Source organism: Pteropus medius, unplaced genomic scaffold (genome assembly GCF_902729225.1).
Source record: "Pteropus medius unplaced genomic scaffold, Ma_sr-lr_union100, whole genome shotgun sequence".
Taxonomy (NCBI): Eukaryota; Metazoa; Chordata; class Mammalia; order Chiroptera; family Pteropodidae; genus Pteropus; species Pteropus medius.
Window position 1 is genome coordinate 45,926,803 of NW_024349800.1, and position 23,738 is coordinate 45,950,540.

The following is a 23,738-nucleotide window of genomic DNA, read 5'->3' on the forward strand; positions in this document are numbered from 1 at the left end:
GATATCACCTGATCTAAATTCCTTAAATAAGGAGAAAAATATGTTCAAAACGAGTAAAACTAATTCTCTGTTCAAAGATTTTAAACGTGCCACCAGATCCAGATATTCTAATGATAAAAAGATGGCTACTGTTCTCAGAACTCAAATGTCCAGCCACATGCTTTCAATATTAATATATAATAGATGACTCTGATATGACACTAAATGTGAAATCTAAACAGATATATGTTGGTATCTTTATTAAAAAACTTCTTCCAGAAAGAATAAAAACAGTTAAACTGCACATTGACACTTTTGTCCTAAAAATAGGAAATATACTATATTGATTTTATCAACTAACCATTTCAATCTCCAAATGTAAAACAATTAATAATTAACAGTACAAAGACAGAACTAATATCTCACTTTTTTTTTTAGGGAGCACAGTATTATAATCTTTTATAGTCTATTTAAGATGATTTAAAATCCAAATATTTTAAATGTTTTAAAATCCAAACATTTTAAATGTATTTTTAAGTTACATGACATGTACATCAATGGATACAAGAAAAAATTTAAGCTAGGATACACTTACAAATTAAGTAATAAATATATAACACAATAGAAAAATAAATACGGCTGAAATTTTAAATTGGGATTGATGAGATGTGCTACCTCGCAAATATTACTAGTTGTCTGCTAATATTTATTCCTCCCTTTTTTTAATACTTAAAAAAAATAAACCACATCTTTCTGATCTTCTCAGCCTGATGTAGCCATGTGACTAAATCCTAGTCAATGGAGTAAATATGTAAAGGGTATGCGTAAGAGAGTTTGTGAAACGGAACAAAGGGGATGTAGGAGAGAGAGAAAGAAGGAGGGAGAAAGAAAAAGGAGAGTGGTAGGGTTGTGCCACAGGGTGCTGCCCTGGACTCTTGTCTTCCTTTTCCCTATTACTGGGAAATAATGAGACTCGGAGCAGCTGTCTTGGACTAACATGGAAGCTAAGTATTGAGGTAAACAAAGTTGCCCTGCACTGTTACTGGAAAGAACTATCTTCTTTAAGCCATTGTATTTTGAGGTCTCTGTTACAGTGGTTTAACCTGTACAGTTCACACTTAACTATCTCTTCAAAAAGCATCAATTAATTATGCACAGTACAGATAGTATTTAAATAAAGCTGTGATCAATAAGTTAATTCGTTTGTTTTTATAGGGCTACATACATGTCCTCAAAGGACAACCTAATTTCATCAATGGCTAATAGGACTGAGATTACATTAAATAGAAAAGTACATGGATATTTATTTCAACTTACCTCTGTAACGGGTAATTCAAGCTGAACCACATCATCCTGCTTTGAAACTGGAGTTTGCAGAGCAGTGTCTAACAACAAGATTCCATTAAGGTCCTTCCTACACCCTACTGCATAGTCATCCACAAATATAACTTTATCCACGGCAGAAATATACTGACATTTCACCTGTCCACCTGGTTTAGCTGTTAAAAGAACAAAAATTCAACACTCAAGATTTTAAGACCAATAGTCCATTAAAAATAAATGTTTACATAGCAACTAAACACATTATATATAATCCTGGAATGGAAAAACTTGCTCTAAAGAACATTAAAAGAACTGTAGATCAGATAAAAGTATCAATGTGAAATTACCAACATGACAATTACATTGTTATTATATAAAGAGAATATCACTATTCTTAAAAATAGAATAGTAAAGGGTAGAGGGGCATGATATATGTAACCTACTCTCAATAGAACAAAATATGTATGGGTATATGTATGTGTATATATATATGTGTGTGTGTATGTATGTGTATATGTATATGTATACATATACGTGAGGGAATGAAAAGCAAATGTGGTAAAGTATTATAATATAATATAAAAAATTATAATTAGTGGAACTGGGTAAAGGGTATAAGGAAGTTCTTTCTACTATACTAATTCAAAATTAAAGCATTCAGAACAAAATTTTAAAATATTCAGTATTTTTTAGTCATATTTTGCAAAACTCAATAAGCATAAAGTCAGTATGGATAATTTCTATTATTATTATTAATAATTTCTCAAAAGTTCTTCAGGGCTTTTATATCTGAGATAAAGTTATCCAAAAAGTTTATAACCTAAGAGATCTAGTAAAGCCTCTAGTTCAACTACTACTGAAAAAACAGGCAACATTGAAGACCAATGTTCCCTGAAGTTTCTGCTGAGTCAATATCAGAAGACAAACAGAGCCAGTGAATAAACGATAAAATTTCTCAGAATAGGTTGGAGTAGAATTTCAAGAAATCTTACAAAAGACAGTAATAGTCAGAAGCTTTAAATATAATAGCAAAAAACTTTTGGAAACGCTAACTTCAGAGTCTACATATAAATTTATAAGGTGTATAAAGAGATTAATGTTAAGCACTTCTGCCACAAATGTCGGTCTCTGATAAAAAGATTTTTAAAAATGAGCAACTGTGAAATTTTACTGCATTAAAGACATTTCTCTGTGGGCAAGTAATCCTACTACTAGCATAACTCATTCTAAATTCCTACTACAACTCACTCTATGAAACATCTCTATTACTAGTACTGCTATTGCCTAACAATACAAAAGCAGGAAAATGGAAATAAATCAGGGTTCCACCCATCAACCTCTAGAACAACTATAAAACATGTTATAACCATGAATATTAGGATTGGCTTTCTTAAACTCAGATTATTATAGCTCCCCTGGGCTCTAATAAACAGCTTGGAGGCATTACAGAACTGATTAAGAACTAATTCATTATCTATATATAAAACAGTGAAAAAATTCATAACATTTCTGTAGTTTTGGAGGCTTAAAATGTATGTTAGTATATACAAAAATAATCTCTGTAAAATAAAATAGAAATATATACCTAGCACTTCTGATCTCTAGGTAAAAACCACAGGAAACAATACAAATTATAAGAGCTCAGAGTAAAATTGTGTAAGAACTTATATAGTTTCAAAACTCATTAACTATAATGTTTTTAAATAGACTATTCCTTTTTTAGTTTTAGGTTTAGAGCAAAATTGAGTAGAAGGCACAGAGATTTCCCCCATACACATGGCCTCCCCCGCCTAACTATAAATTTTTAAAAAACAAACTACAAAGTCTGCTTTATGGTTTCAGAGATGTGTAATTACCTAACAAACTATAAAAATCATAACTTTGTTAAAACTTTCTCGGATACGTATGAAATGTAAGAATGTACATCAAGGTTTTCAACTGGGTATCCATATAACCCCAGGATTCCAAGTAATGTCAGTAGAGATTCCTCAAGAGATTATAACTAAAAAAAGTCAACATTGTTTTTTGAACTTCTTATACTATGCAACAACACCATTCAAAGTAATGCACAGTGACCAAGCAATACTGTTGGCAATTTCTTCAGAAGTCTTTCAGGTCCATCCATATAGCTGCATGCAGTAGGACCACGTTCATTTGGATGAGTCCATTCTCGGTTTTTGACTAGAGTTAAGGAAGGCCATTCATAAGCAGTAAGTGCTGTACTGCACAGCAGGGAAGACAAGCTGATACCAGCCATACTCCCTCTCCAGGCTCTTCCTATTTGTATGATCTCATCTTAACTAATTACATCTGCAAAGACTGTACTTCCATATAAGGTCACATTCTGAGGTTCCCTGTGGACATAAATTTTGAGGGAAGATTATTCAGCCCATTACCAATCTTTTATCTGAATCTTACTCAGCTTGAGAACTTTAAGAGAAAGAGCTATCTTAATGTAATCTGATAGTACACTCGAGATTATATTTTACCGATCTTCTAGACAAGTGCTAAATTTCTGTGAAGGAAAAGTATCCTGCAATGAAGAAAGAATATTTTCTGGAACTTTCCACCTTCTCACATGTTTGAGCAAAACTTATTTAACAAGCAACAAGACCAAGGACGGAAATTCTCTTATTTCAGTTAAAAATGAAATCCATGTGTGCTTAATTCTAACCCAGAATGGTCTATTTCCAAAGCAAAAAAGCACAGGTTTCATAATGAAAGGTAATGTCACTATTTGTTTTTAGTTTATAAGAATAACAATTTAAGCACATAAAGATCCATAAAAAAGATGAAGAAACTAAGAAATCTAAATTGGAGCCTGATTCTGTCATTCATTCAGTAAGAAAGCATCTTTTCAAACTCTTGTACAATATGGTATCTTAAGTTATACCTTTATTCATACTACTTTGGTTCATAGTTTTAATAGCATTACTATTCAACAGTCAATAAATTTTAATGTTACAAATAACATTAATACACAACTTACAACTTTTATTTAAATTAAATCTCCCATGCCTATCTTAAAAAATATTAAATCTCACTTTGGCATAAACCAGCTATTTAACAGAAACTTATTTTGCTTGCCTTATGAGTTTACAATGTCTGAAAATGAATTTCCCAACGACAGATAAATTACACTTAAATAATGCTTGTTCTGTCTTAAAGAAAAGTTGGCTAAAACTTATTTGTTTTTACGTAGGGGAAAAACATTCTGGCACACATCCTGTGCCACGTACTGCACCTAGTTACAATTTTGTATAGAAGATATTTGTAGAAAGACTTTTAAACCTACACAGATAGGTCAAAAAATTTGTTTTCAAGCAAGAAATTTCAAAAGAGAAAAAACTCAAACGTCCTCCACCTACACCAGAGAATCGGCAAACTTCTTGTGAAAAAGGTCAGAGAGTAAATTTTTTAAACTTCAAGAGACATGATCTCTCTCACAATTACTCAACTCTGCCCAGGTACCACAAAAATAGCCATAGACAATATGTAAATAAATGGATATGGAAATGTTCTGAAAACACTTTAGTTACAAAATCAGGAGACTGCCTGAGAGCCACAGAGTGGGTGGCAGGCCTTAGTTTGCAAACCCGATTGACGCTAATGGATTACATTAGTGCTGGTGTTCTTTCTGGGCAGGGGAAACTTTAAAATAGTAGGTTAGAAATTTTACAGCCAGAAACAATAAGCTGCTGCAAACAAAGAAAAATCTTGAAACCAACTAACGAAAAGTATATGTTACAAGGAAGTAATAATTACAACAAAAGCACATTTATCATTAAAAACCATGGAGTTCATTAGGAAGTTTACAATAAAAGCACATTTATCATTAAAAACCATGGGGTTCATTAGGAAGTAGACCGTTTCTAAGTATCAGAAAAAGAAATTTTATATCCAGCAAAAATATCCTTCAGAAATGAAGGTGAAATAAAGACATTCTCAAATGAAGAAATACTAAAGAGAAATTCTGTCAGCAAAGCTGCTCAAAAAGAACTGCTACAGGAAGTTCATCAAACAGAAAGGAAATGATATGAGAAGTAAACTCAGTATCAGGAATGAGGGAAAAGCAACAGAAATGGTAGATATCTAGGTAAATATAATAATGAGTTGACAAGTGAAAGCAAAAATCATTACTTTGATAGGGTTTTCAAAGTAAATAAATGTAACAAATAAGTCAACTATAACTTAAAATAGGGGAGGGCACAATATGGTGGAAAGGTTTGTACACTCCACTCAAAATGATAAATACTGATTCCAAATAAATTGTAAAAAGTATGCATTGTAATCTCTCAAGTAGCTACAAAAACATATACAAATAGTCAAAAACAATAAACAAAATAATTTAAAAATCAAATAACTGAAAATAGCAAAAAATTAGAATAGAAACTGGCAAAGATATAGAGAAACTGACACCATCAACCAATGGCATTTATAAAAATATTCTACCTATCAACATTAGTATACACATTCTTTTCAAGTGCTCACAGAACATTCATCAAGACAGATCATATATATCATGGGTCATAAAAGAGACCTTAATAAAAATAAAATAAATAAAATTAAAAGTATGACCATGATGGTTTTAAGTAGAAATCAGTAACAGAAATATAACAAGAAATCTCTAAATAATTGAAATTAAACAACACACTTCTAAATAATCCATAAGTCTTAGATAATTCAGAAAATGTTTAACTGAATGAAAACAAAAATATAACATCAAAATTTGTCATATGCAGCTAAAGCAATGCCTAGAGTGAAATTTATGGTAATTAAATGCTTATATCTAAGCTTCCTACTTAAGAAAATTAGGAAAACAAAAGCAAAATAAAAACAAGCAAAAGGAAAGAATAGAACTCAATGAAAATGAAAACTGAAAAATTGGGAAAACCAACACAAGCAAAAAATAGTTCTTTGAAAATATCAATAAAATTGATAAACCTCGAGCAAGAATGGCAAAGAAAAAAAAGACAGAAATCACCATTGTCAGGAATGTAAGAGGAGATAAACTATAGATCTTGCAGACATTAAAAAATAAGAGAATGCTATAACTCCATGCACATGAATTTCCAAGTTAGGTTGTCAAAATAAATAAATTTGACAGTATAAATGTTAAAAGGATAATTGGGGAAAAATACAGATATGATTTACACACATAAATCTGAAAATATAGATGAAATGTACCAATTCCTTTAAAACCACAAACAAAACATCCAAAATGAAACAGATAATCAGAAGTAAGGAAACTGAATTCATAGTTAAAAACCTTCCAAAGAAACCTCTAGACTTATCTGATTTCACTGGAGAAATCTAATAAACATTTAAGTAAAAAGTAACACCAATTCTACACAATCTCTTCCAAGAAAAAGAAGAAGGAACACTTCTAAACGCCTTTTATGAGGCCAGGCTTAAGCTGATACCAAAACTAGAAAAAGACAGTACGAGAAAATTACATACCATTATCCCTCACAGATCCAAAAATCCTCAACAAAATAAAAGCAAATGGAATTTAGCAATATATAAAAAGAATAATATATCAGGAGAAAGTACGGTTATCCCAGGAATGCAAAAGTGGTTCAATATTCAAAAAGCAATCAATGTAAGCTATCATATTAGTAGTTAAAGAACAACTGCACAATCAAGTAGTTGTATTTTGCACTTGGCAAAATACAATTTTGTACACACACACACACACACAGCAAATTAGAAATAAATGGGAATTTCCTGAACCTGATAAGGGACAGCTACAAAAATTCTGCTATCAAGCTACCTAATGGTAAAAGACTGAATGAATACTTTCCCCCTAGATCAGGAACAAGGCAAAGAGGTACCCTCTCATCACTCCTACTCAATATCATACTGGCAGATCTAGCCACTGCTGTTAGAAGTGAGAAGGATTTAAAAGTTATGCTGATTTGAAAAGAATAAACTGTAACAGACAACATGATTACCTACGCAGAAAAGCCCAAGGAATCTAGATCAAAAACAAAACCCTTAGAGCTAATAAATGAGTTTATTAACAAGGTTGCAGTAAACATGGTTAATATACAAAAAATCAATCAATTCTACTTCTATACGCTAGCAATGATTAATCTAAATCTGAAGTTTACAAAAAATGATAACAATTTACAAACAAAATAATATACTTAATATATACACCTAATAAAATATATACAGAATATGTATGCTGAAAAGTACAAAGGGCTGAGGAAAGAAATCAAAGACCTAGATAAAACCATGGTCATGGACTGGAAGAGCAAACAGCAAAGATGTTAATAATCCCCAATCTACATTGCTCTATAAATTTAATGCAATTTCTAACAAAATTCCCTAAAGATTTTTTAGACATAGACTGATTCTAAGATTTATTTAAAAAGGCAAATGAACTGGAATAACCAACATAATTCTGATAAAGAATAAAGTTGAATCAATCACATTACAGGATTTTAAGATCTACTAACTGTAAGGAAAGTGTGGTACTGGCAAATAGATACACACAGAGATCCAAGGAACAAAACAGATTCCAGGGATAGACCCACATGAACTCAGCCATATGATTTAAAAACAAATTTTTAAAATTATGACAAATACATAAAATTTTTCATTTTAACCATTTTTAAGTTCAGTGGCATTAAGTATATTGACACTGTCATATAATCAACACCATCGATCTACAAAACTCTTCATCTTGCAAAACTATAACTGTGACCATAAGACATTAACTCCTCCTCCTTCTCACTTTCATCCCCCCAGCTCTTGGCAACCAGTATTCTACTTTGTCTCCATGAAACTAAGTACACCTAATATAAGTGAAATCATACAGTATCTGTTCTTTTGTGGTTGGTTTATTTCTCTGAGCATAATATCTTCAAGGTTCATCCATGTTGCAGCATGTGTCAGAATTCCCTTCCTTTTTAAGGCTAATATTCTAGTAATATATACACACACACCCCATATTTTATCTCTTCATCTGTCTATGGACACTTGGGTGGCCTCTTTTAATGGACTCGTTTGCCATTTACATCTCTTCTTTGGAGAAATGTCTACTCAAGTTCTTTGCCAATTTTTTAATTGTGTTGTTTTTTTGTTGTTGAGTTCTAGTTCTCTATAAATTCTGTATATTAATTCTCTCTATAGATCCGAATATGTAATTTGTAAATATTTTCTCCCATTCTGTGGTTTGCCTTTTACTCTTTTCATGATGTCCTTCAATGAACAAGTTTTTCATTTTGATGGAGTCCAATCTGTGTTTTTTGCCTTTGGTGTCATATCCAAAAAACTCATTGCCAAATCCAATGTCTTTAAGCTTTTCCCCTCTGTTTTCTTCTAATAATTTTATTGTTGTAGCTCTTATCTTTAGGTTTTTGATCTACTTTGAGTTAATTTTTATACATGATGTTAGGTAAGTGTCCAATTTCAATCTACTGCATGTGGATATCCAGTTTTCTAAGTATCATTTCTTAGAAACTGTCCTTTCTCACATGGAATGGTCTTGACCTCCTTGAAAATCAGGAAGTGTGAGATGTACAACTTTGTTCTTCTTTTTCAAGAATGCTTTGGCTATCTGGGACCCCTTGAGATTCCATATGAATTTTAGAATGCATTTTTCTATTTCTGCAAAAAACATCATGGATATTTTCATAGAGACTGCACCGAATCTTGTAAACTATTTTGTTAGTACTGACTTCCTAACAATACAGAATATCAAGCACTAACAAAGATGTAAAGTGTAACTCATACATTTCTTTTAGTTTTTTTAAATTTTTATTAAATTTCTTGGGGTGACATTAATAAAATTATATAGATTTCAAGTGTACAATCCTATAATATACATCCTCTGTCTACCACATTGTTTGTTCACCACCCAAAGTCAAATTTCCTTCCATCATCATATATTTGATCCCCTTTATCCTTTTCTAACCCCCATGCTCCTTTAGCTCTGATAACCACTAAACTGTTGACCATGTCTTTGAGTTTTTGTTTGTCTTGTTTATTTGTTGCTTTCAGTTTTACATCCCACACATGAATGAAATCACATGGTTCTTGACTTTTTCCATTTGCCATGTTTCTCTTAGCATGGTATTCTCAAGACCCATCCATACTGTCTCAAATGGCAGTATTTCATCTTTTCTTACAGCTGAGTAGTATTCCATTGTACCACATCTTCTTTATCCAATCATCTATCAAAGGATACTTCGGTTGTTTCCATGTCTTGGCCACCATGAATAACGCTGCAATGAACATAGGGGTGCATATACCTTTACAAACAAAATGTTTTCAAATTTTTCAGGTAGATACCCAGAAGTAGGATTGCTGGGTCATATGGTAACTCTCTTCTTAATTTTTTGAGGAAGCAAAATACTGTTTTCCATAGTGTCTGTACCAATTTACACTCCTACCAACAGTGTACGAGGGTTCCTTTTTCTCTACAACCTCTCTAACACTTGTTATTTCTTGTCTTATGATAATAGCCGTTCTAACAGGTGTGAGGTGGTATCTAACTGTGGTTTTGATTTGCATTTACTGAAAGCTAGTGAAGTTGAGCATCTTTTCATATATCTCTTGGCTATTTGTATGTCTTCTTGGGAGAACTCTCTTCAGGTCCTCTGCCCATTTTTAAATAGGATTTTGTTTTTTTTGTTGTTGAGTTGTATGAGGAATTCACACATTTCTAATGGAAATGAATAATGGTACAGCCACACTACTTTGACAGTTTTCTATAAAGTTAAACATACACTTACCAAATAGCCTTGTAATCTCCCTTCTACAGATTTACCCTAGAAACATAAAACCTTATATTCACATAAAAACCTGTACTCAAACGTTTATAGTGGCTCTATTCATAATCACCAAAAACTGGTAACATTCAAATGTCATTTAAAGAGTGACCAGCTAAACAAATGGTGATACATCAATACAACAGAATACTATTTAACAATAAAAAGGAATGAACTGTTGATACATGCAACAACTTGAGTGAATCTCAAAAACATTACAGTAAGTGTAAGAAGTCAATAACAAAAAGTTACATAATGGAGGATTCCATTTCTATGACAGTCTAGAAAAGACAATAATAATATGGAGAACAAATCAGTGATTATCAAGGGTTAGTTGGGGTAGTGACTACAAAAGGACACCACAGGGGAACTTTTCCAGGTGTTTAAATTGCTCTGTATTCTGATTATGGTGATGGTTACAAGAATCTATGCATGTATTACTACTACACACACAAAAAGAGAACAGGCCATTTTACTGTATAACCACTAAATAAAATTTATTTAAGAATAAAAAGAACAAAGACATGGGAAAATATTCACAACACACTATTAACTAAGTAAAGGAGGAAAAGTAATTCATAACATAACATTAAAATCCAAATTCTATAAAAATATATTAAACAATAGAAAAAAGCAAAAAGAAATTGTTACACACCAAATGCTAACAACAGCCATCTGTACATAAGGAAATCATGTTACTCTTATCCTAGTCGGCCTGATGTCCTATTATAAGGTAAGCTACTTCTAAAATAAAAATTTCAAAGTTAGAAAATTGTGTTTTTAAAAATCGGTTATCAATTCTAATACCCACTTTAAGAAATAGTAAATTTTTTATCAATGCACTATCCATGGGCATTCCTATAAAACTTGCAAAAATATCAGAAATACATTATCTCTGCAAACTAACATAACACATTATAAAATTCCATTTCCACTGAGATAACATCAGACTTCAATGCTTAAAATAGTGTATTGTAACATACTATGTACAAACAAAATAAATATAGGTACAAAATTGTTAGGTTTTTATAAAGCTTTTAAAATCATTTAACAACAGTTGTTAGTACACTGTATTACTCAAAGCCAAACGAGTATTCCTGTAAAATAGAACTGGGTGCAAAGCAAAGTGAGTTTGAGAAAGTGCAGTGGCTAGATCGTGAAGAAAGGGTAACAAATGGATAAAATGCAATGCAGGCATAGTATTACTGTTCCAGGCAGGAGAACCAACATCTACCTAAGCAAAGAAGAGGTTCTCCAAAAGAGAGAATTATTCCTCACATAGCTTACATTTTAAGTCAGTCGAAGTCAAATTTCATCCAAATATGATGAAAATCTATCTATCTGTTTTTGCATACTATAGAACAGGCCAACGGAAACTTCCCCTGGATATATGCCTTACTGTTATTTCATATCACTGGGATCTTTTGTCAATCAAGTGCCATCTCAAAGAGACCTCCTAGACCACCTCACAGCACAAATTTACCACCATTTTGCACCAGATCTAATTTCTTATGGTATTTATCACCACCTGACATGTGTGTGTGTGTGTGTGTTTGTGTGTGTGAGTGTGTGTGTGCATGCATAATACATCTCTTCCCACTAAACCATAGCTCTACGAAAGCAAGGACTTTGTTAAAAGTTGTATTACCAGTGTTTGACACACAATAAATATTTTTGAATGAATTATTTTCTATAGTTCTGAAGAACTTACACTATGTTTACACTAAGCTACAATGTGGTAAAATGCAGTATTCCCACAGATTTTTTTTAATACAATATGAAATTAAGGTATTTTAGGCATGAAACTAGGTGATCTGGTACAAATAAATAACCCAGCCATCACCTCCCCAGTCCCTTTTTCCCTTCCCTTCCTCCTGTCCCCAGTTATGAGGTCACTGTCCTAGGCTTTTGCAGTGGCATTTTTGTGCAAAAGTATCATATCAGAGCACTCAGGTAGCTCAAAAAACAAAACAAAACGAAACAAATACTGAATTACAGTACAAAAGGAAAGAACAGAAAGCAATAGAAATTGGGCCCTTGGCAAATCCCTGCTCTTATAAGCATTATTTCATTATATATTCATTAAATACAATTTAAAATACATTGAGGTAGGTTTTATTAGCAGAAAAACTAATTTGGGAGGTTTTCGTCACAAAAAAATTTTTTAAAACAATTATTCAATTCAAATGAAACCTGTCTCTCATTTATTCCAGGCATATCAAATAAACTTGTCTAAGGTCCTAGTTAAAGTTTAAACCTCTAAACTTAGCTGCACATTAGACTCACCCATGCTGCTTTCTTTGGTGTATGCCTGGGCTCCTCTCCAGACTGCTTATGTCAGAATACTGGGGCCCAGAACTTTTTTATTTAGTTATTTTTTTTGTAAAAAAGCTCTCTGATGATCCTAATTAGCAGCCAAGACTGAGAACCACTGCCCTGTGCCATCTACCCAGTCTTCCTTCTCTCTCCCCTACTTCACAAATCAAAGTAAAACTATAGAAAAAAATCATGAAGATTTAAATTCCTAGTGCCCACAATAAATCTCATTCCAATCTGCCTCACTCTAACATTTCTAACATTTCCTCTAATAAGCATAATATTTATCTCCTCTAAAATACATCCCTGATTTAACATAAAGTAGACCACACTACTTTTTAGGAGCACTGCCCTTGACACAAATTGTTTCAGATAGCAATTACTTTATTATTTTTGTTATCTGTACATCCATTATCTCCTCTCTGTACTTCCTTCTTTTTGTTATTTGTACCTCTAGACCCAAGGAGTTTATCTTAATTTTTTTTGCATCATTCATATTTCAAATGCTACAGTTTACAAAGAATTTCTACATTCAACATCTTATCAGATGATGAAGTAGTCTGAGCAAGAATTGCTAACCCATTTAAAGATGATAACTCAGAGAAGTGTCTTGCCAAAGGTACCAAAGGACATAAGGCCATGGGAAGTACAATGTACATATCAGAGAGGAATCTCCCACCCACCTCCCCACTGTTCTTACATACAATATTACAGAAATCTATTATTGTTTATATTATATCTACAGTTATAGTCAACATTCCTAAGTACAGAGTATCAAATGCTCAACAATTTAAGTATAGTTACAACTACAGATTTCCAGTTAAACAAGGATATAGTAAAATACACACATTTACCTCTGCTCCCTCCCAAGATCCCATTGGAAAGACAGTGAAGAAATAAAGAGGGCATTAAACAAACCTACAAAAGACAAAAAGAACAAGTAAGATGATAGCAACAAAACTTTTGAAGCTGAAGGGCAGATGAAAGAGTGTTAACTGACTTATTCTTCCCATAATAATCAAAGCTAAGCCACCCAGCAGGGAGGAAAGCCCAAAGTATGTGTGTGGCAGTATTTTTCAAATTACATAAATAAGTCTAAAATAAAAATTATTTAAAATTAGTAGCTTTTTGCAATATTTTCTCAATTAACTGATACTAAAAATGTAGCTCCTATCATGATAGGGCCCTTTGCAATATTTTCTCAATTAACTGATACTAAAAATGTAGCTCCTATCATGATAGGGCCCTAGACTTTTTACCTTAAACTGGGAGTTCTTGTACTACTTAAAAATATGGGAGCTATAGACCAGGAAGGTCAAGTCATATTACCTACTTCATGCCTCTACTCTTGCTCAAGCTGTTCCCTCTATCTGACAGACTCCTTTTCTTTCAAGTCTTATCTGAGGTGTCACCTCTTACAGAAAGCTTTTAGAATTTAGGGAGACGATAGATTTCAAATTCATCTCATTATTCCACCATGACAGACAAATGCTTGTTGAACTAAACTATATAACTACACTACTACAAAAAGTAACATGTATTGAGTGTTATGGTGATTCAAGCAGTGTCACATATATCAGTTTAATCTTTCCAATAACCCAATGAGTTAGGTATTAATTATGGAGTGCAGAGAGAGGTTAAGCATCTTGCCCAAGGGCGCAGCTACTAAGTAGTGAATCACAGACTACAACTCAGTCTGGCTCCAGAGCCAATATCCTTAAGCATTAAACTAGGCTTTCTCTATAAATGCCAATGCCTTCCATATGTGTATCTCCAAATCTTCAGGCTTCATCCCTGCATTTCCAAATGCCTTCTGACCATCTCTAATTGGATGTCCTTCAAGAACCTCAAAGTTAACATGACTGAAATCACTCTCTCTCTCTCTCATTACCCAGCCTTTTAGCTACTCATCACACCTTCTTATATAGTAGTTCCCACTTATCTGCAGGAAATACATTCCAAGACCTCCAGTTTGGTGCCTGAAACCCTATAAGTACTGTTTTTTCCTATGCATACATACATATGATAAAGTTTAATTTATAAATTAGATAAAGAAAAAAATCAGCAATAGAAGATTCGTTCTTACCATAGATCTTAGCAACTTTAACATACAATTATTTCTTTATTAAGTCGAGAATTTTTACCTTTTCATTTAAAGAGTGCATTTACTGATTTTCTTTGTCCTATTCAAATTGCAAGCATCACTACTCTTGTGCTTTGGAGCCATTATTAGGTAAATAATGGTTACTTGAACACAAGCACTGCAATACCATGACAGTCAATCTGACAATGAAGAAGGCTAATAACGAGGGGGTGAACAGAGTGTCCAGTGTGGATACACTAGACAAAGGGATGATTACCATCCAGGGTAAGATGAAGTGGGCAGCTTGAGGTTTCATCACGCTACCCAGAACAGCTCACATTTTAAAACTTATTTATTCTTTATTTCTGGAATTTTCCATTTAATATTTTCAGACCATGGTTGACAGCGGGTAACTGAAACTTCATAAAGTGAAACCATGGATAAGGGGAGACTACTGTATTGCTTATTTGGGTTAATAAAGACTATTCATTACTCAAAGTAGGAATCCGAGCATGAGTAATTTTCATCTTGTCAATCTCTCATTCCCACAGTCACTAAATTATGTTGTTCCTACTTCTCAAATTACCTTAATGACACCTTTATCACTTCTTACACCTGGGCACTGGCTTCAACTCTTTCTAAAAATAAATTTGATCATGTTATAACCTACAATGGCTCCCTACTACTGACATCAAGTCCAAACTTCTTAGCAAAACATATTATATGACCTTGTCCTTGCCTATCTCTCAGCTTCAACTCTAACCGTTCCCATACATAGCCTGAACCCCAACCTCTCTCTCCCAAAAACGTCTGTTCCTTGAATTCATCATGTTTTTAAAGATCAACATGTCTCTGCACAAGCAAGCACTTTGCCTTAAGATGATCATGCCCATAACATTCCCTCCCAGTATCTCACCTTTCAAAAGAAATCATAAAGGCAACCTCCTTTGAGAAGCCTTCTCTATTTCCCTCAGGTTGAAGAAACTCCCTCCTCTGAACTCACACAGCATTCCACACATCTATATCACAGAACTTAAAGACATTATGCTAAAATGCTTTACCTAAAATCATCACCAAGCATGCATGCAAAGGCCAAAATGTTGCCTTAATTATTTTGTACCCCCGTGCCTAACACCTGTTCAATAAATGTGTGAATGAATACCACTCAATCAGCTCTTCACATCACCTCGCTTTTTTAACAATTTCAAGTCTAAAATCAATTAACTTACATAGTTTATACTTCTATAATATAAAAACTACTGCTCTTATAATTATGTCTATTAGATTTCACCCAGTCACATTCCCACGTACGTGGAAAACTGGAAGAAAATACTGAACTTTCAATAGAATATCTGTAACAAAAACATCTGCTATATTTAGCAAACAACCACTGCTATCACAAGAATAAAAAGTAATAAAATATAAGCACTTAGCACATACTACATAGAAGGCGCTGTTTTGCATGCTTACATATATTGACTCATTTTAATTCGCATAACCACCTGATGAGGTAGATAGCAATATTACCTCATTTTATAGATGAACTTCAAGATCAAAGAGAACCAAGACTTAAGCCCAAGCTGTTTGGCTCCAGAGGCTGATCTCTTATACTGCCTCTCATTAATAAGTCCAATACTATTAAAACAAAGACTAGGATAAATTTTTGGCTACAGCAGAACAATCTTTGAGCATTCAATATAAAAATGTAGAAGATAAACCTAAAAGTTTGTATAAATATAGAAGATCTTAAAAACATAGTAAAACATTTTTAAATCAATATAAATTCACTCAGTAATTATAGAAAAAATGTTTTGCTAAAAAATGGCAAATCTTTGATATGATAGGTCATCACAGACCATTACTAAAGTCAGTCAACTGAAAAGGAGCCAATGTACATACTCAGTGCACAAAGAGATTTGCTGAATTAAATGAATTAAATTTTTATAAAGAACTCAGACGCATCCAGAAGGCAACTATCTTCTAGGCCTATTGAAATCCCAGCTATATACTGTTTATTATTTTTTTATATATATAAAAGAATAATTGAGACTAAGAAGTACCTAGCATGTACCAAGGTTAGTCAGGAAATAGGAAGTGGCTTGAAACATTTACAATTTTCTAATTTTCTTTTTTTATACAACTGGAAATGTTTACTACTCCTGTTGTCTTTTTTTAAAAAGGTTTTTATTTAAATATAGCTAACATACAATATTGTATTAGTTTCAGGTGTATACCATAGTTATTGAACATTTATATACCTAAAGAAGTGATCACCATAAGTCCAGCAAAACCTGACATCGTACAATGCAATCACAATATTATTGACAATATCCTCTATGCTGTAAACCACATCCCCATGGCTTGTTTGTTTTATACCTGGAAGTTTGAATGTCTTACTCTCCTTCACCCGTCCCCCCTTTTTTGATTTTTCAATTACAGCTGACATTCAATATTATTTTATATTAGTTTCAGGCATATGGCACAGTGGTTACACATTTAAATATTTTACAAAGTGGTCCCCCTGATGAGTCTAGTACCCACCTAGCACTATACAGTTATTACTATATTATTGACTATATTCCCTATGCTTTACTTAACATCCCTATGACTATTTCCTAACTACCAATCTGTACTTCTTAATGTTATCACCTCATTCACAATTTCAAAGCAGAGATGTAGAGAAAGATTTTGCATTTCATCCAAATTAATGCATGCTCAATTCAGAAGTAGTAAGAAAAATATTTTTATCTCTAAAGTGATGAGTTTTATTCATCAAACTTATTTCTTGAGGACTACGCAGGCTAACCTAGTTAGTTTTCTATATTCTAAGATTTTTTGAAAGAAGCAGCTCTGGGCTTTAAGTCTGAACAAGAAGCTGTCATAATCAATCAATTAGAATTCACTCAATCTGAACCTGGCTGCAAATGAGTAGAGTACAACGGTCTTTTTCTCATTTATGATCATTGTACAAATATATCAAATCAAAGTCGATGTCTGTCTAGGAAAAAGATAAAGGAAAATATTCATAAAGAAGTGTAAAACTAAAGTGTTTATCTAATAGCTAAAAACAATGAGCAGCTTTAGAGTTTCCTCTTTTTCATTATGACAAAGATCTGGTACCCACTTCAGAAACTGAGGAGACATGACTTCCTCTTACACATATACTGTAATAGCAATTAATTAATATCCACACACGTCTTCATTTACTTATGTACATATACTACTTAACAATCCATATATACACAGAATACAACAGACTTAACTTCATTCTGACATACGGAAAAATATTTATCCAAATATAGGTAACATCTGTTACCAACATTTATATTTCCATCTACATTTGAATGATATCTATCTATCCCTCTGTATATAAACACTATGTCAGTGAACATTTTTTAAATAATGAAGAGCATGGCGATATTAAGCACCCATGAGACTTAGGAGAATTAGCATTCACTGTGTACCTACCACACACATGCCAAGAAAGTGTAAGGCATTTTAAATATGTTTACCACTTAATCTTCACAATCATCCTATTAAATATTAATCTTCATTTACAAAAGAGGAAGCTGAGGTTTAGGTAGTGAGTTAGTGAAATAAAAATCAAAATTCAGGACTACCTAAAACATAAAGTCCATTCTCTCCACATGCTCTCCAAAAAGCTTATAAAAACAAAAAAATAAAAAGTATTATATTTAGAGGATAAGGAGTACTATTTCAGGAACAGAAAACAGCACCACCAGTAATTAAAGAAATGAAAAAATACTGAACAAATTAACAATACCTAACTCTTACATTAAAGCAAAAACTAGATGGATTCTGCAGGGCTATGAAAGGTGGTATCAAAAAAATTCCTAAAAAGTTCAAATTTGAGGTTAAACTCAAAAAAATTCAACAAGAGAATATCCAAAAGGTTTATGTAAAAAAGCAAAAAAAGGTTATTTACAGAGATTTACAATAAGAACATTTTGAGCACTTTATATGTATTAACACTTAATCCTCATAATTAGTTTAATTATCATCCCCATTTTGCAAAAGGGAAAATCAGAACAGAAATGTTAAGTAATTTAGTTAAGGCAACACAGTTAAATTAAAAAGAAGGGAAAAAAAAAAAAACTGAGATCTTACCCCAAACCAATATCCAAAACCAGGCTCCTTCCTGTTATGCTAAACTGCGTGAACAAACTAAAGAGAGCTAAAGAGAGGAACATATCTAGTAATATAAATATGGTCACAAGGTTTATGTAGAGCTATTTTGATTTTTTAAACCCAAAGTCCACAAATAAGCAAATGAAAAGATGTTCAACATTGTTATTATTTACAGAACTGCAAATTAAAACAATGAGATAAGTACTACACACCTATTAAAATGGCCACAATCCAAAACACTGACAACATCAAATGCTGATGAGGATGTGGAGCAACAGGAACTCTCATTCATTGCTGCTGGAATGCAAAACAGTACAGTACCTTTGAAAGACAGTTTGGCAGTTTCTTAAAAAACTAAACATAATCCTACCATATGATCCAGCAGTCATACTCCTTGATATTTACACAAATAAACTGAAAACTTATGTCCAAGCAAAAACCTACAAACAAATATTTATATTAGCTTTATTCATAACTGCCACAACCTGGTGGCAACCAAGATGTCTTTCAGTAGATGAATGGATAAAAACTGTGGTATATCTAGACAATGGAATATTATTCAATGCTACAAAGAAGTAAGCTCATGAAAAGACGGAGGAAACTTAAATGCATATTACTAAGTGAAAGAAGCCAAACTGAAAAGGCTACATAACTGTATGATACCAACTACACCACAAGGCAAAACTACTGAGGCAGTAAAAATATCAGTGGTTGCAGGGGGAAGGGAGGAGGAGAGAGGATTTGGGGGGCAGTGAAATTCTTCTGTACGACTGACTTGCCATATATATTTGTCAGAACCCATAGAATGCATAACACCTAGAGTGAACCCTAATGTACACTGTGGATTTTATGTGATAATGATGTGTTAATTCACGTTCATTAATTTTAACAAACATACCACTGTGATGCCAGATGTTGACAGTAAGGGAGGTTATATGTTCCTGAAGGGTGTGTGTATGGGGAGCAGTATATTCAATTTTACTATGAATCTAAAACTGCTCTAAAAAAAAAATCTAAGAACAAAACAAAGCTAAAGAAGGTGTTGATTTAGCAGTCAGTATATAAGGAAGCACCCATATTCATTACTTTACACCAAAAGTAATGAATCAAAAATATTTATTAATATTTTGTACTAGGCATCCTGGGGAGGGGATATAAACAAGCAAAAAAGATTGTTTTCACAGGAGTTTGAAATACAGTTAAACACATATCATAAATCCACAAGAAACTAAATAAAATGGAACTTAAGTAGCTTAAGACAGAAAACACACCACAAACAGTAAATTGCCAAATTACTAAAATAGACATTAATAGGACAGTATGTGCTTAGGGGTTCAGTGAATGACAACGGACCAAAACAATCAGAAGTTAAGATCTGCTCTAGGTCTTGAAAAATGGATAAGATTTGTCTAACTGTCTGGAGGGAACTGGTGCATTCCAAGAAAGAACAAAAGTACTGGAGTTGGGAAAGGAAATTAAATGAACGAACGGCACAGAACAAAAAACAGGGAAACAACAGAGAGACTGGTAGAGGCCAGATCATGGAGGTCGCTTAATGCCAGACCAAGGAATCAGCACAAAGACTCTAAAATCTTAACCCTTAAACACTTAACAGGGAGTAAACACTTGCCTAACCTACTAATATACATATAGTTCCTTAATCTAATGCAAGTGTATTTATAAACATTTATGTCAGATACAGATAATGTGAAGATATGTTAGTAGATATAGTTAAAAATTCACCATTTTTGCCATCCAACCGAATACATATACATACAAGTCCTGTTCCCATCTTTCCATTTCCAACCTGGATAACAGGCTAACCATAATGCTATAAACTGAATCTATCCATCAGACACACTATTCTATCACCTAATAAAACTCTATGATTTTGGTTACACCACTCCTTATTCCCTCAAAGATGTCTTTCCTCTCGGGTAGAACAGAAGGTGGCTCATTGTCCATGAACTGACAAAAGGGGTCATGTTAGGACCATGGTCACTACTGGCACCTTCTCCCCATTCTATTTATAGGACTGTCATCTCTATTAATCACTAAAAACAAACCTACTAAATATCTACATATTCCAGGCAGAACATAAAATGCAGTACTCCCTCTGCAATCATCTGAATAGATGACATATACATGATCCTATACAACTTCTGGTAATTATTATTAATAAACTTCACTTCTCATAATGAAAACATTTCAGAATTTGTCCAGTTACTTTCAAACTTTTTCTATAATCCTTTTATTTTGTTTGCCATAACTCCTCTATATATTTTTAATCACATATTCAAGCCTCAATGCACAGGCATCTACAATTGTATCCAATCCCATACTTTTCTAATTAACAAATGCCCCAACAAATACCAACTAAGTTATCCAAAATTAGCATTAGATTTTATGCACCTACCTTTATATTTGTATTACGCACCTAAAACCCTCTCCTTTAGTAATCTACCACTACAGTGACTTTTTCCCTTTCATGAACAGGCACAGACACATATGTCCAATTTCTCCAACCACTTTTAACAAACTCTAGCATACATTATTTTTCTCAAACATGGCCTCCAGATATAAAGCACCTCGTGAGACTCCTCTTTCTACTGAAATCATTTTAAAACTTTTGTTAATACGGCTTTTACAGAAACCCAAATGCAAATACTAAACCACTTATTCAAAATTTAAAATCATAAGACAGTATTAGATATTGTTTAAAGATACAAGTATATGCTAAAAAAAATAAAGTTGTATGAAAATTATAAAACTAAATTAAAATGTTTAAAGGAGAGAGAAGGTTGGAGGAATGCAATCCAGAAGGGACAGAGAGGAGGCTTCAACTCTATTTGTAATGTTTTATTTCTTAAACTGAGTCGGGGATACATCATCACAATTATTCTTTATACTTTTTTTATCTGAAAAATTTTTAAGTCAGTTTAATAAGATATCCCATTTCTAATGAATATCTCCCTCACATACAAGCTGTTATGTCCAAGCTGTAGTTAGCTCATTGCTACATCTGAGACACCCCTCCCGTCTTTTAAGCCAAGAAAAGAAAAATTATAAGCCTACAATTCAAAACTTTCTTAGACATAGCCTAGATATTTTCCAGGTTTATATTCTATAACTATACACAATCCATTTTTCACAACTCTCACATTAATAAAAATTAAATCCCTTATTTTATCTTTGTATCCCTAAATTGCCACTTAAGTGCCTTATTACTCACACAGTAAACTATTATACCAATCTTTCTTTATTTGTCTATGTTAAAATACAAGTGAATTGGTAGACCACATAACTACTTCCACTTGGCTAAATGCTGATAGTTGCATATATTATAAATCTATTCATGAGTAACTAACTCATATACTCACTCTCCAATCTCAACTTATAACATCTGAATTAAGCTGCCACTCATTAAACCGCAAATGAAATGTCATCTCAGCCAAATATAACTTGTCCAGGGCAATTCCAAAACACTCCAGTCCAGTCCACCGAGCGTTCACTTCAAGCATACTAAAAGTCCCGTCCCTGGACCAACGTGTACACCCCCCAGAACGTCTTTCCTCCATCGGTGAGATTCAGACATACCTCCAATCCCAACTTTCGGCTCACTGTGGTAAAACAAGTAGAAAGGATCTGAAGTTTCACCTCATTACGAACCCAAAGACATTCCACACACCGCAGGTCCCGAGTTTCTCTTCGCTGGGGAAGTTGGAAACCCAGAGCTAGGGGACAAGGTCTAGTCTTCCATGGCGTCCGCCAGAGTCCTAAAGTCGTCGACGGAACAGTTCAGGCAGCTAGCCCGCCTACTTCCCACCCCACCCCCACTTCAGGCCACCCCACCCCCACCCCGGGGACGAAGCCCTCGGTGGTACATCCCAGCACCTGCGGGTCCTGGGAACAACCGAAGATCCGCTTCTCTCCACTAGAGGAGAGGGCTTAGATACCAACTCGGACGCCTGCCTCGGGCCACCAGCCTCTCACGTCGGGACCAACTCTTCGAACCTTTTGCTCCCTGATCTAGCAGAACGCAGTACCAACAACTCCTCCAGGTCCTACCCGGAGGCCTGGCCTTCTCCGGGGCCGAGCTCCGAGGCCTCCTCCTTTCCCATAGGACCAACCTACAGACGCTCAAGACCCAAAAGGCAACTCCCACCACTGTCCGACTCGCCAGTCTTTCCTTCCCAGCCGCAGCCGCTGAAATAGCCAAGTCCTACGGTCCTCCTCCATCAGCTTCCGGGCCTCCCTTCACAACCAGGCCTGAGCCCCCAGCTCTGCCCTCCCGCCTCCCCGCTACCGTCACGCCGCTTCCCCTCCTCCAGAGGCCGAGCCCCGGGACTGGGCTGCTTCCTTCCCCGGCATCCCGAGGGCCCAGCTCCTACCGCGGCAGGCTCGGCCCCCGCCCGGCGTGCCGCATACTCACCGCTGAGCGCCGAGGCCTGCAGGGTGGCCCCCGAGGTACCGTCGATGACTTTGATGGTCCCGCGACTGGTGACGGCCAGGATGGCGTTGAGCGCCGGGTGGTAGGAGAGGCTATGCAGCCCTTCGGCGTCGCAGCGCATGCAGCCGTCTCGCAGCACCAGCCACTCGGAGACCCCGGCCGCTCCCGCCCCCGCCGCTGAGGAGCAGCCCGGGCCCGAGGCCGCCGCAGCCGCCATCTTCCGGCCTGCGCTCAGCACAATCAGACTGGGAAGCGGCTCAGTGACAGTCCCGGGAGGTGCAACACCACCGCCAGTCACCATCCGGGGCCAGGGGGCAAGCTGAGCGCGTTAGCCGGAAATGAAGTCAGGCGCCCGCACGCACGCGGGACGTCGGCCGCGCGCCCGGAGGGGCCAAGCTCAGAGGATGCTGGCTGGCAGAGGAGGAGGAGAGCCAGCGAAAGAGGCGGGGCGGGGCGGGGCGGGGGCAGGAGGCGGAGGGTGGAGCATGCGCGGGACGGCTCGCGCGTGCCACGCGCCGCTGGTCCGTGCAGCTCCGCATCCGCAACGTCCCAGTTTCTCTGAGCTTTGGAAGTGGCGGCTGCGTGGGCTCCGCCCCACGCCTGGGCTTCTGGAGAGGGGGAGCTTGGGCTCCCGTGTATTTCCGCTGGGCAGGGACAC

The 23,738-nt window shown here is 35.1% G+C and overlaps 1 protein-coding gene across 3 annotated transcripts in view; it reads right to left on the reverse strand.

Moving 5' to 3' along the window:
* Positions 1–23,467, reverse strand: part of BIRC6 (baculoviral IAP repeat containing 6) — a 190,170-nt gene extending 166,703 nt beyond the window's left edge. For 2 of the 3 annotated variants that reach the window (XM_039887450.1, XM_039887449.1), the window contains exons 1-2: positions 23,063–23,467; positions 1,297–1,478 (exon numbers count right to left, since the gene is read on the reverse strand). In XM_039887450.1, coding sequence (XP_039743384.1) covers positions 1,297–1,478; positions 23,063–23,381 — 501 coding nt within the window. In that variant the 5' untranslated portion in view covers positions 23,382–23,467. The remainder of the gene's footprint in view (positions 1–1,296; positions 1,479–23,062) is intronic. The other variant, XM_039887440.1, reaches the window with a different exon arrangement.
* Between the last annotated feature and the right edge of the window lie 271 nt (positions 23,468–23,738).